The sequence below is a fragment of the Neovison vison genome, chromosome 1, assembly GCF_020171115.1.
Source record: "Neovison vison isolate M4711 chromosome 1, ASM_NN_V1, whole genome shotgun sequence".
NCBI lineage: Eukaryota > Metazoa > Chordata > Mammalia > Carnivora > Mustelidae > Neogale > Neogale vison.
The window spans coordinates 21,169,240-21,184,384 of NC_058091.1; the positions used below are offsets into that span (position 1 = coordinate 21,169,240).

General features: G+C 35.8%; 1 protein-coding gene across 4 annotated transcripts in view; it reads left to right on the forward strand.

Annotated features, from left to right (window-relative positions):
* The window catches only part of REV3L (REV3 like, DNA directed polymerase zeta catalytic subunit), a 182,608-nt gene that overhangs the window by 147,380 nt on the left and 20,083 nt on the right, over positions 1 to 15,145 (forward strand). For 3 of the 4 annotated variants that reach the window (XM_044244365.1, XM_044244369.1, XM_044244372.1), the window contains exons 23-26: positions 795 to 1,039; positions 1,991 to 2,099; positions 3,947 to 4,153; positions 12,081 to 12,190. In XM_044244365.1, the coding sequence (XP_044100300.1) occupies positions 795 to 1,039; positions 1,991 to 2,099; positions 3,947 to 4,153; positions 12,081 to 12,190 (671 nt within the window). Of the gene's footprint in view, positions 1 to 794; positions 1,040 to 1,990; positions 2,100 to 3,380; positions 3,503 to 3,946; positions 4,154 to 12,080; positions 12,191 to 15,145 lie in introns of those variants that run through there. The other variant, XM_044244374.1, reaches the window with a different exon arrangement.

Here is a 15,145-nt window from a genome sequence, read left to right on the forward strand (position 1 = left end):
AGAACATTTCTGTGAACCCATGCTGGCTCTTGTGAGTGCTTTCCTTTTCTAATACTCCAAGCCATCTACTTAATAGTGGTTATTATAAACAATCAGTAATTGTTTGGTGTAATTTTGTTAGGGACTGGTATGAAGTTGACTGCCTTTCAATTCTGAAATCCTTGTGTTTCCTTCTTGGAAAATTGGAATAATTGGATTGGATTGGATTTATCCATCTCAAGTCTCCTGACTTTAATTCTCTAATTTTCTCAAATAAAGTTCTCAGAGATCATTGGCCAACTTTTCAGTGCAACTGTTAAACTATACAGTCTTTGCCACACTATGTTTATTATACATAGATGTTTTTAAATATAAAATGAAATCTAATTTTGTCCCCGTCTTTCCAAAATTTGATTTGTTGTATAAGTTATTTGATGTATTTTACAGCTTTTATAAAAGTTATAGAAATATAGGAAAAGGATTTATGAATGTCTTTTATAGGCATCTGAAAGCTGACTAAATAACCCATAGTCTACAACTGTATTGTTAAAACGTATCCTTGGTGCACCTGGCTGGCTCAGTCCATGAAGCATCCAACTCTTGATCTCAGTTCAGGTCTTGATCTCAGGGTCCTAAGTTGAAGCCTCATGTTGGGCTCCATGCTGGGTATGGAGCATACTTTAAAAACCTATAAGAATGCAGCTTTATTCAGAAGAGGAGAACATCCCCTAAATGATTATCATATATTCAGAGACCAATATATTTCTATTTAAACTGTTTCTTCTTTTCTTCCTACTTCCCCTCTTTTCCTGCAGTACCGTGTGGAATCAATGATGTTGCGTATTGCTAAACCAATGAACTATATTCCTCTGACACCTAGTGTACAGCAGAGATCCCAAATGAGAGCTCCACAGTGTGTTCCCTTGATTATGGAGCCTGAATCTCGCTTCTACAGCAACTCTGTTCTCGTTTTGGATTTCCAGTCACTATATCCTTCGATTGTGATTGCATACAACTACTGTTTTTCCACCTGCCTTGGCCATGTGGAGAACTTGGGAAAGTAAGGGTTTTTGGTTTGTTGTTGGGTTTTTTTTTCATATTTGTAATTATGTTGTTGTGCTTTGTACTTCTTACTAAAATTAGACTTTGAGTGTCTCTTTGCACTTGATACTGTCCTTTTGAGCAAGAGCAAGTTGAATGGGCTATAGCACAGCTAATTCATTCTTTGTAGTTACCCTACTAATTGACTGGATAACTGTATGACTAATTCAGCATCATGAATGGATGACTCGTGAATAGATCAGTCTTACAACTTATTTGTTTCATTCTCCATGTACATCCATTTCAGTGGAATAGTTTGAGGATTATGATCTCCTATCTCCAGCTGTCATCTCCTCTTAACCTCTTAAAAATAGTCAGTGATATTTTTAAGTTAAATTGTTAAGTGTTGGGTTTTATTTACTCATGTCAACCAAATTTTATAAACTAAATGAGAATAACATTTTTAATGTTCAAAGGAGTATATATTATTCTCATAAGAAATAGTCTTCCTTTATAATGATTTTTATGTATTTAAAACCAAGTTATAGTGTTAGCCTAGAGCATACTCATTCCTTCATAGAAAGTATTCATGGAAATAATATTAGTAATCCTGTCTTTTTATTAAGAACAGAAATTTGGAAAAGTTATTTACAGTATTTATATTTAAGGCTTAAATTTTTCTTTAAGGAACTGTGTAAAGCGGTCACATGTTGAGTTGAAAGCTGGTATTCAGTATAGATATTGCCCATAAGTTTTAGGATAATGCCATTTAAGAAGTGTTTCTTTTAATAAATTGTGAATATTTAAAGAACTGCTATTTGGTAATATACCAATTATGAAGTAAATTAATTCATGTTTAGAATTCACTTGAAAATGAATTTCTACTGGAGTTCTTAGATTCCTGAAATTGTCTAGTATCACTGTTCTATGATTTGAGAAAGTATTTGCTTAATGTTTTCTTTCTTAATAGGTATGATGAGTTCAAATTTGGCTGTACCTCTCTAAGAGTACCTCCAGATTTACTTTACCAAATTAGGCATGATATCACAGTGTCCCCCAATGGAATAGCTTTTGTCAAGGTAATACTCTCTTGTAAGTGAAAGGTATCAACTGTGGCTTAATATTTGGAGAGCTGATGATTTAGATTATATCCTGTTGGCATGTAAAACAAAGGAAAAAAAACAAATTTGCTTGAGTATATTATGTTAAAAAGTAAAGATACATGAATCTGCTAAGAAATTACTTTTTAAAAACCAGTTACCTTGTTTTGCATGAATTTAGATTTAAAGTCTTTTAACTGTTAGATTTTAATTTTTAATGAAATACTGAAAGAAATAAATGTGTATATATATGTTCTGACCTCTCTTAGAATCTGAGATTTAAATAGCTGTTTGACAATGACCACGATGTTAACTTATAAAGATTCAGATCGCTTTAATGTGTAAACTCTACTAATTGTTCTTCTACGTTATTTTAAATTAAGGCTACCTTAGAAATGATACTCTAATGTATTTATTGATTGCATTTTTAAGATATCCAAACTAAAAATAGGGTCTCTTTTTTTCTCTCCCTTCTCTCCCCTTAAAAGAGACCAAAGAGAGCCTCATAAATGAATAAATTAAAGACAAATAGGAGAGAGATATAGGAGAAGATTATATTGCCTCTCTTATGCCAACTTCATTCCTTTCTTTTTTTTTCCTATTTCCTTACCAGTGAGTCTGACTGTAATCGTGGTACAGTAGGGCAGTTGATGGTAGCATGGACCCCACAAGCCCTCAGATTCATTCTGATGTACTTAGAAAAGTAGCATCATTTTCTACCAGTAAGAGGATGCTGTGTTCAAAGAGTACCCTAAAATTAGATATTTAGATAGGGAAATTCTCACCAGAGACTTCATGACCTGTTCCTTTTTGGAAAATATTATCTCTTTTAACATAATGACATATATTACATTTTAACATAAACATTATGACTGCTTCATAAGGTACACAGAATGAATTAGAGGTTAGAATATGTTTTCATTGTCACATATGTAGTGGCTTGTTATATTATCTCCCTTTTACAGTATTTTTAAAATTTGCATCTACATTTTGACCCAAAATGTAAAGCTTAATAAAACTAAGATTTTTTAATATTCAGAAGTGTGATTATCCTTATACCTAAGATTTTAATTGTTCAGTCCAACATGCATTACCTTGCACGTGTCTGTGAATCATCTTCAAAGTTAATACTGTTTTGTGGTTTTCATTCCTACTGGAGTTCTCATAAATTCTCCCTAGTCTTGATTAATACAAATGATTTTTTTTTTTTTTTTTGGCATCAACAAATTTTATCACCTCACTATTCATCCCCTCTTCCAGATTGCTAATAAATATAGGCCGGAGGGGATGGCTTAGTGGTCTAAGCATCACATTTGAAATACCTAGAGTCCCTGGAACTGCAGGTTTGAATGTCAGCAGAGTCAACCCAGCTCATCATTCTTCCAAGGTAGATAAATGGAGTTCCATGCAGATTACTGTGTGGGGTCATTAGGATGAGATCTTTAAAAACTGAGGTTTGATATGAATGATACAAATCCCATGTGTCTTTCTGAAAGAGTGGGGGTTTGGATCAGTTCCCTCTGAACTTGTTGTATGGTCTCTTATGCGCTAGTTGACATCCTCCTTCCTGGAGGTCTCTGAACTCACATGGTAGTGCTACATTAGATTTATAAACATTACAGGAACCATTTAGGAGAAAAGTCCTCTTCAAAAGAAAGAAAATGTGATGATTTTGTATTGATGGCCGCTGGCCCTGTGGCCGCTCAGTTGTTAGTATGTTTCAATTCATGACAGTTGGCCATTGTTAAACTTTGTGCTTCCTTCTTAATTATTTAAATCTATAACTTTTAAGGGATTTTTAAACATTCTTTTTTTCTTTATAATAGCCTTCAGTAAGAAAAGGTGTGCTACCAAGAATGCTCGAAGAAATTTTAAAGACTAGACTCATGGTGAAGCAATCAATGAAGGCTTACAAGCAGGACAGAGCCCTTTCCCGAATGCTGGATGCACGTCAGCTAGGACTTAAGCTTATAGCAAATGTCACATTCGGCTATACAGCTGCAAATTTTTCTGGAAGAATGCCATGCATTGAGGTAAGTGATAACAGATCTGTAGTTTTTTCAAGAGATTAAAGCAGCATTAAGTGAATATCTGATCATTGAAGTATTTTGTTTTGTTTAGACTAAAGAGTTTCATTTCCGTGATTTAAGATTGGTTTTGTTCAAACTGGAGCTTTATACATACAAAATCGTATGGGTTTTAGGGTTTTCCTCTATGAGAACTCTTCCTCATACACAGTTTCTCCGTATCTAGAGGAGCACACTGTAGCAAACTATTAGCATGAGATTTAGGCCGCGTTTATAGCAGCATTTACAACAACCTCCATATTAAATAAGTCCTTTTAATGTATTGACAGATCTGATGCTAGGTTGGCCTCTCCAAATGTCAGAATAACCAACATTCTGTGTTTACTAATGTACCAGTAGATATGAAGCAAAACCTTTGTTTTGCAGAGGTAGTTGCAACTGAAAGATACTTTTCACAGAATAAGACTAATTTTTTGCTATTTGCTAAAGGTGTTAATTTAACATAAATACAATATAGTGTGACAAGAGTAATGCAGTAACATACTAGTGATTAAGAGCAGAGTAGATTTATTTTATTGGTGATCTTTTTATGCCAAACAAAGGTCCAGCATGTCAGAAGCTCAAAATTACCAGTTTCTCCCCACAATAAGTAAAAAGCTAAACATACTGAAAAATCAACTCTTCTTAGATGTGTCAGAGAAGTGAGGTCACAGGGCAAACCACTACCCCCAAAACTAAAGAGTCCAGTAGGTAAATACAAAGAATCACAACTCACAAGAGCAGAAACCCAGGCGCACACACCTCTGCAGGAACCAGTGCTGAGGAGGGGGAAAGTGGGTAAGTCTGACAGATTAAGACTCCAGGGGACCCAGTCATCAGGACCCCTACAGTTTTGTGACTTTGACCTCTGCGAGCTCAACCACGTTCTCAGAGGTTTTCTCTCACAGAAGAAAAATTCCCCTGTGCTTCTGGCAAAGGAAGGGGGAACCATTTCGAAATACATCAGCGTGTTCTGTTCTTGACAAGGTCCACCTTCAGGGACACTATTTAACTGGAGCCTAACTGACCTGAGAGAAGGGAAATACCCAGTTCCAAGTGCACTGGCCTTCCATGCGGAGAAAAGGAAATATACCAGCCCACTCTCCATCCTATCCCACCAAAGATGGGGGAAAAAACAGAAGCACATGTGAAGCCTATAGTCTAGAGGAACAGTTTCACTGAAAGAGTAAGACCTACTCCTAGAACTATAGAATACTTCGTCCCCCACAGATGACCACCATATTATTAACGATCTATTTATGGCAGTCCTTTTTACCTGATATATCCATCTATCAAAAAAGTAAATAAATAAATAAAGACATACCAAAAGCCAAAAAACACAGTTTGAAGAGACAGAGCAAACATCGGAACCAAACTTAGATGTGGCAGGGGTGTGAGAATTATCAGACTGCAAATTTAAAACAACTATTAGGATGCTAAGAGCTCTAATGGATCAAGTACACGCGTGAAAGGACAAATGAGCAATGTAAGCAGAGACATGAAGACACTAAGAAAGAACCAAAAAGAAATACTAGATATCAAAAACACTTTAATAGAAATGAAGAATGCCTTGTTAGTAAACTAGATGTAGGGAGAAGGAATCTGGATTGGAAGAAATCTCCATCCAAACTGACAAAACTAGGGGCTCCTGGTGGCTCAGTGGGTTAAAGCCTCTGCCTTAGGTTTGGGTCATGATCCCAGAGTCCTGGGATCAAGCCCTGCATCGGGCTCACTGCTTGGCGGGGAACCTGCTTCCTCCTCTCTTTGCCTGCCTCTCTGCCTACTTGTGATCTCTGTCTGTCAAATAAATAAATAAAATCTTTAAAAAAAAAAGAAAACTGACAAAGCTAAAAAGTAAAGAGAAAAAAAGATGAAAAAAAAAAAAGAATATCCTAAAACTGGAGCAACTACAAAAGGTGTAACATTCATGTAATAGGGAGTCCAGAAGGAGAAGAAAGAAAGGAACAGAAAAAAATGTTTGAAACAGTAATGACTGAAAATTTCCCAAAACTGATGTCAGACCCCAAACCACAGATCCAGGAAGTTCAAAGAACACCAAACAGAATAAATGCTCAAAAAACTAAACCTAGAGATATCCATTTCATACTATAGAAAATCAGTAGTAAAATTAAAATCCTAAAAGAAGACAGAGGGGGAAAAAATACCTTGCCTATATGGAAGCAAAGGTAAGATTTACATCCACCTTCTCCTCTTAAATCATGTAAGCAAGAAGAAAATGGAATGAAATACTTGATATTGAGAGAAAAATACTCCAACATTAAAATCTGTACCCTGAAAAATTATTGCCCAAAAGCAAAGGAAAAATGACAAAATTTGAGGGAATTTCTCAGACAAACAAAAATTGAGGGAATTTGTTGGCAATTGACCTACCTGCCTTGTAAGAAATGTTACAAGAAATTCTTTAGAGGGAAGAAAAATGATAGAGGTCAGAAACTCAGATCTACATAAAAAAAACAAAACAACCTCAGAGAAGGAATAAAGGAAGGTAAAATAAACACTTTAATTTTTCTTATTCTTAATCTAACAGATTATAATTTGTTCAAAATAATAGCAACAATGTATTTGATTATGTATGTTTGTATGTATGCTTATGTATAAGTGAAATGAATGACAAATGACAAAAGGGTTTGGAGGAATTGGATTATTTCATCATTATAAAGCACTGCACTACGTGATGTGGTATAGAAGTATTTGAAAGTGGTATATTGAAAGTAAATGTAGGGCGTCTGGGAGGCTCAGTGGGTTAAGGCCTCTGCCTTCAGCTCAGGTCATGATCCCAGCGACCTGGGATGGAGCCCCATATTGGGCTCTCTGCTCAGGAGGGAGCCTGCTTCCTCCTCTCTCACTGCCTGTTTCTCTGCTTACTTGTGATCTCTCTGTCCAATAAATAAATAAAATCTTTAAAAAAAAAAAGTAAATGTATATTTCAAAATCTAAGGCAACAACCACTTTTATAAAAAGTAAGATAATAACTGGTATGTAAAAAAGAGAAAATGGAATCATTTCAAAGAGTCAAAATCACAAAAGGCAGAAAAAGAGAGGAAAACGAAAATAAGGAACAAAAAACAAGGTCAACATACAGGAAAAAATAAAATCAGTAAGGATGTAGTTGAACTCAGCAGCATCGTCAACTGAATATAGTGGGTATTTATAGAATACTTCATCCAGCAACACGCAAATATGCATTCTTCTTAAGCTCACATGGAACATGCACCAAGACATACCACATTGTGGGTCATAAAACACACCTTAACAATTTTAGAAGATATAAATCATATAGTGTCTGCTCTCAAAGCACAATGCAATTAAACTAGAAATTGATAATAGAGAGCTGGAAAAATCCCCACATTCTTAAGATTAAATAACACATGGGTCAAAGAAAAAAATATCTTGAAAGAAATTTTTAAATATTTTGAACTAAAGGACAGCACAACTTACCACAATTTGTGGGAATCTGCAAAAGCAGCAAATAGAGGGAAATTTTATAGTATTGAATCCATTATTAGAAAAGAAGAGACACATCCAAAACTAATCATCTAAGCTTTCACCTTAGAAAACTAGAATGGAAAAAAATTGTATCAATTCTCTACAATCTTTCAGATATTACAAGCAAAGGGAATACTTTATCATTCATACTGTGAGGCCAGCATGATCCTAACACCAAAACCAGACAAAGACATTACAAGAAAACTACACACCAATATCTCTCATGTACATAGATGCAAAAATTTTCAATAGATATTAGCAACCCAAATCCAACAATTTACAAAAATGATTATACATCACAACCAAGTGGAATTTATCCAGGTATGCAAGCTGGTGTAACATTCAAAAATCATCTAATAAGATCCATCACATCACATACAGGGTAAATAAAAGCCGCATGATCATAACAATAGATGTAGAGAAATCATTTGACAAAATCCAATATCCATTCATCATAAAGATCCTCAGTAAACTAGGAAGAGGGGAACTTTCTCAGCTTTCTAAAGTATATCTACCCCAAAAAAGCCCACAGCTAATATACTTAGCTATGAAAACCTTGAATCTTTCCCACTAAGATTAGGAACAAGGTAAGGATAACCCCCCCTCTCACCACTACTTTTCAACATCATAAAAGAACTGGAAGTTAATGCAGTAAGACAAAGAAAAGCACATAAAAAGCATACAGATTGGGAAGGAAAAACTAAAAGTAAAACTGTCTTTGTTACATATGGCATAATCCTCTCTGCAGAAAATCCAAAAGAATTAACAAAAAATCCTCCTAAGCCTAATAAGCAGTTATAGCAGGGTTGCCGAATATAGGGTTAATACAACAAAACTCAGTCATTTCCTGTGTACCAGCTATGAACAAATGAAGTTTGAAATTAAAATGTAACACCATTTATATTAAGCACCCCCCCAAAATGAAATACTTTGTATAAATCTAACAAAGTATGTATAAGATCTCTATGAGGAAAATGACACAACTGGTCAAAGAAATATAAGAGCTAAAAAAAAGGAAAGATACGCCTTGTTGATAGATAAGAAGTCTCAGTATTGTCAAGATGTCAATTCATGTATAGATTGAATGCAGTCCTAGTCAAAATCCCAGCAAGTTATTTTGTGGATATTGACAAACTGATCTCAAAGTTTACATGATGAGGTAGAAGACCTAGAATAGACTACACAGTTTTGAATAATGAACTCAGAGGACTGACAGTACCTGACTTCAAGACTTAACTAAACTACATTAATGAAGGTAGTGTTGTACTGGCCAAGGAATAGTAGTGGAACAGAATAGAGATTACAAAAATAGACCCACATAAATATAGACATCTGATCTTTAACAGAGGAGCAAAGGTGATATAATGTATTGACAAGAGAAGATAGTCTTTTCAATAAATGGTGCTGGGATGACTGTATATCCACAATCAAGAAAGTCAATCTAGACAAAAATCTTACACGCTTCACAAAATTAACTCAAATTGGATCACAGAACTAAATATAAAACACAAAACTATAAAACTTTTAGAAGATGGGGTGTCTGGGTGGCTCAGTGGGTTAAGCCTCTGCCTGCAGCTCAAGTCATGATCTCAGGGTCCTGGGGTAGAGCCCTGCGTCGGGCTCTCTGCTCAGCAGGGAGTCTGCTTCCCCTTCTCTCTCTGCCTGCCTCTCTGCCTACTTCTGATCTCTGGCAAATAAATAAATAAAATCTTTAAAAAAAAAAATACTTCTAGAAGATAAACATAGGAAAAATTCTACATGACCTTGGATTTGGTAATGGCTTTTTAGATGCAACTCCAAAGGCACAGTCTATGAAATAAAGAATTGATAAGCTGTATTTCATTAAAGTAATTTTCCACTCTGCAAAAAACAGTCACGTGTGTAAAGATAAACCACAGACTTGGAGAATGCAGGGGTTGGGGGCACTGACCCCCCCCCAGAGTTGAAAATCCGTAAATAACTTTTGTCTCCCCCAAACTTAACTACAAATAGTCTACTGTTGACCAGTAGCCTTACTGATAACATAAACAATTAATACATGTTTTGTATGTTATATGTATTATATGCTGTATTCTTTAAGTTAGAGAAAGGAAAATAGTAAAAGCATAGGAGAAAATACATTTACAGTACTATACTGTATTTACTGAAAAAAAATCCACATATAAGGGAACCCTTACAGTTCAAGCCTGTGTTGTTCAGGAGTCAACTGTGTATATACCACATTTTCTTTATCCATTCATCTGTCCGTGGACACTTAGGTTGCTTCCATGTCTTGGCTGTTGTAAATAATGCTGTAATGAACATAGGGGTGTATGTATCTTCTACAGTTAGTGTTTTCATTTCCTTCAGCTATATACCCAGTAGTGAAATTGTTGAATCACGTGGTATTTCTGTTTTTAGTTTTTTGAGGAACCTCCATATTGTTCTCCATAGTGGCTGCATCAATTTGTAGTCCCACTTGTGGTGCACAAGGATTCCCTTTTTTCCACATCCTTGCCAGCACTCCTTTTCAGGGAATTTTTACTTTATTTTTCTCATGACTCTCCATAATCCCAACCATTGCCTAAACTGTAAAGCCAGTCATTTTCCTTTTTTAAAATCTAATCTCAGCCCCGTAATGGAGTAATGTTCAAACTAGGAACCATGGCACAAAGTAGCAGAATCACTTTTAATTTAATAATCACTCCCTCCTTCTTTCCACCACCCCTGCCTCTCATTCCTGCCACTGAGTCCTTCCCACTACAGGGTCTTGGGGGGCAGGTGTGTTGCTTAAATGGGTCAGAGTAGGCAGCGGGAGGTAGACATTTAGGATCAGTATGTGTATGTCTCAAAAGCATATTTGACTCTGACACTAGATCGCTCACCCTTCCAGCTATTTGCCTTCACATATTTTAAAGTGTATCTTGTTTTGAAAGTGACAACAGATGACATTGAACATTTTATTCAAACTTGAATTTCAACTAGATAACATGATTTTTTAAATGTCTCAGGATATAGTTCACATTCTCAGGGTTTTCTGTTGCACTAAAGGTCTCAACAGAATTCATGATTCTTATAACCAGATTAAGTATCTGCTACCAGTTTTTTAAATTTATTCCTTTGTTCATTTAATATTTCCTTTTTAAAGCAGCTATAAACAGCGTTTTATGAGCACAGTCTTTTAAACACATACCCAGTCCTACATTTAGTTCAGGTGATTTGAATTTTACAGTAAAAGGAGGATGATTATAACTTATGTTTGCTTCTTTACACAAAAGTGCATGATTCTTTAAAATTTTAAAAGGAATGCTCCATTTATGCCAAAGGGTAATTTCCCCCAATTCTTAGTTTTTGTGAGTTTAATAAATGAAGAAGCAGTCCCATGCTGGTCTCCTTAATTTACTTAACTGTAAAATATAGTCATATTTGTCAAGACCTACCATCCTTTTGTTTTTGATGGTTTATGCCATGATCTTTGTTTAAACTCACTAATGACCGATGAAGGTACACTTTTTAGGGGCACCAGGCTGGTTTAGTTGGTGGAGCATACAACTCTTAATATCAAGGTAATGAGTTAAAGCACCATGCTGGATGGAGAGATTACTTTAAAAAAAAAAAAAAAGGAGCACCTGGGTGGCTCAGTTGGTTAAGTGTCTGCCTTCAGAGCTCAGGGCATGATCCCAGAGTCCCAGCATCAAGCCCATTGTTAGGCTCCTTGCTCAGCAGGGAGTCTGCTTCTCCCTCTGCAGCTCCCCTGCTTGTGCATGTGTACTCTCTCTGTCAAGTAAGTAAAAATCTGAAAAAATTTTAAAGAAAGTACCCTTACTAGACATATATCTGCCTACTTAATTTAAATTGAACACTTGTAATATATTTTCCATTATATAATTATACATTTTTCTTTGTGTTCTTTATTTTCTAAAAATTACATATAACCAATCACTGAGATTAAAGTTCAGTGTTAACTTTAATGATACTGAAAGAAATTATCATAACACTACAACAGAAAAATTTTGGAAGATACACATATACACATTCACGCACATACACAGAATAAGTCCCTGGCTAATTGGTTATAAAGACATTTTAAAAATTCCTTAAGTAAGGCTAATTCTTCCAGGAATTATGAATCTACGTACCATGTATAAAGTGCAGTCCTTTGTACTTAAAACTAACACTCTCACAGGTGAGTCTGTGTATTGATTGGTTCCTTTCTTTAAATTCTTCACTTTATTTTCTTCTTGAGTCCTTATAAAAAGAATGATGACACTGAAGACTTTTGTTTTCTTTTTTGTTCTTTTCTCCTTATTTCAGTTTTAGAAATATTTGGTAATGAAAAGTATTGTTAGTCTATTGATTTATACTAAGCTATGTTAAGAAATAACTTCCAATGTGTTTGTACCCACAGGTTGGTGATAGTATTGTTCACAAAGCGAGAGAGACCTTGGAACGAGCTATTAAACTGGTGAATGATACCAAGAAATGGGGCGCTAGGGTTGTATATGGAGATACTGACAGGTAATGAACTCTCTGCTTTATAGTTGTCCTTTTACATCTCTTCAGATACTCGTTTCAGTGTTTGAAGTAGCGTAAGGGTAATCCTTGCTAAAAACAGAGTTCTACTTAAGTCGTTCCCAATCCTTATGATCTTGTGGTCAGGATTAGCTCAAGTCCTGACTTACCAGATATGATCTTAAGAGACGGAAAATTTAAGTGTCCTGCGCCAGACTTGTAGAGATTCCCGTGGCATCCCTGCAGGTAGCCAGGTAGATAGTGATCTGCAAAAATACCTAATACACAGGAGTCTAGTCTATAAAGAAACCACTTTTAAAAATGTAAATGATTCCTCATATAGGTGCAGCTCTGTGAATTTAAATGTATGTCTTAATTTTGAAAGATACTACCAAAACTGTGAGTGTAACTTTACACTAGGTCCCAAAATCTTTTTGATCTTCTACAAAAAATGCCTATAGGCACATAAAGTTTTCCATTTGATTCCAGAAGGCTCACAGTCTTCCTGAAGCCCATCATCCGTGGACTGACAAAGGACAGGACTCCCTCTGAGTCCTGAATTAATAACTTCAGCCTAGTTGCTTGCTTTGGTATTTATTAGGGTCCAGGTATTTATGTACCATCTTATTTGTATGACTTATTAAAATTCTTCTAGAATATCAGTATTGTGCAAATTTCATAGAGTCTGATATTCTTTTCATATGGAAGGCTTAGTGTCACAGTGGGATCATGCGAAGAGCACCTGCCTGGGGAGCTCTGATCACTAGCAGAGCAGTAGGAGATAACGCTTCTAATCATTACACACAGCTTCTAGGTAATCTTTAAACAGCATTTAATCTTCTCTATTCTTTAATGCACATGTAGTCAGCATAATCATATTAATGCTGAATGAGACCTTACCTCATACAGCAGCTGTTTCATTACTCACAGGTGGGGATACTTTCAAGTTATCCAGGCCCTGATTATCCATAGTCTTACTCCTCCCCATCAAAAGCCACTCTGAAGTTTGAGTATTTCACTGCTTTGTAAAACCACCTCTGCTGAGTAGTCCGGCAAAATAGAGTTACTGGAACATCATTTCGCACCCTGTTAGCAGAGCTCCTTGCAAAATATTTAGGGAAGAGGACAAAGTTAAACCTTTAAATTGTTGAGTTTAATTCAGGATCATACATGTCCATGGTTGATACCAACACAGAGAATCAGAAGTTGGCATGATTCTGGTTGTCATAATTTTGTTTAGCCTTTAAGTTCTTTAAAAATTCAAACGCCTGGGTGGCTCAGTGGGTTAAGCCGCTGCCTTCGGCTCAGGTCATGGTCTCAGGGTCCTGGGATCGAGTCCCGCATCCGGCTCTCTGCTCAGCAGGGAGCCTGCTTCCCTCTCTCTCCCTCTGCCCGCCTCTCTGTCTACTTGTGATTTCTCTCTGTCAAATAAATAAATAAAATCTTAAAAAAAAAAAAATTCAAACCAAAAAACACAGATTCACAGAATGTCAGCTGGAAGACCATTTCGGCGCTGTTTAGGTCAGCAGTTTTCACATGTCAGGAGGAACCATTAGAGGCACATTCACAGGTACTGCCTAAAAGCACATTGTCCGCAACTGATAAATTATTGAACACTACATCTGAAACTTTTTTTTTTTAATTTTTTTAATAAATAAATAATGATAATAAAAGCACATTCCCCATGTCTAAAATCCCCAGCTCATCAGCAGTGGAGCCATAAAGAAGTACTCCGTGTTTTTTGATTCCCAGCTGGTGCTTTCTCATTAAGTCAGAATTCACAGGTGTTTTATGATTCCAATCAAATAAATTTATTCATCATTTCATTGAAATATACTGTATGACGGCAAGTCACTCCAGGACATGCACTATCTCAGTGGTAATAGTATCACCCTAACAATGCAAATTGGAAGCAAAACTTAAATAGTACTAGATAGTCCAATGGGTTTAGGCCCCACAGAGTTCAACCCCGCCCAACAGTACTTTATTCCTTACTAATTATTTTTTTTACTAGATTTACTTTTAACTTGTTTCTTTGAGAAGACAGTAATGATAAATGACTGAGAAACACTGCTTTAGGGATAATAGATAATACTTGGTGAAGTGAAGAAGTTCTTAACTGAGAATGAGGAGATCTGGATTCCCTTTCTAGCTGTACTCCTAGCTGATTGTGTGGTCATTAACAAATCACTTAGCTCCTCTGAAGTTCAGTTGTCTTAGAATGAAGGACATCTGATAGATGGTGGTGAATGACCATTGCCTCCCTCCAATTTTGAGACTTCTGTTTTTATATGGGGTCTAGCTAAGGGAGATCAGTTACCAAAGCATCAGAAGTACTGTTAGAAGGGTGTTTCTCTTTCTAAAGCAGTTATGCATTGTTGTCCATTTAGAAAGTATAATAAACACACTGCATTTTTTCAGTTAGATTTTTTTTATTAAAATATAATTGGCATACAGTATTAGCTTCAGGTGATCAATACAGTGATCTGGCAATTATATACATTATAAAATGTGCACCCTGATAAGTGTAGCTACCAACTGTCACCATACAAAGTTACAATATTATTGACTTTTTGACACCTTACAATATTATTGATTAGTGGTTCAAATAGTTATTTTATAGAATAATGGTTCTCAGTCATATTTACTGCATTCTCATGGGATGTGACCTGCTCCCCTCAGTTAATAAGAGTTGTCTAGAATCTCTTGGATCAACTATACTCAAATTTTAAAAATAAATTTTTTTTACTTATTATTTTTTTTTTAAAGATTTTCTTTATTTGAGAGAGAGAGAGAGCTTGAGAGGGGAGGAGGTCAGAGGGAGAAGCAGACTCCCCATGGAGCTGGGAGCCTGATGCAGGACTTGATCCCAGGACTCCCAAACTGTAGGCAGTTGCTTAACCAACTGAGCCACCCAGGTGCCCAAAAATAAAATTTTTTTTAAAAGAATCTCTTGGGAAA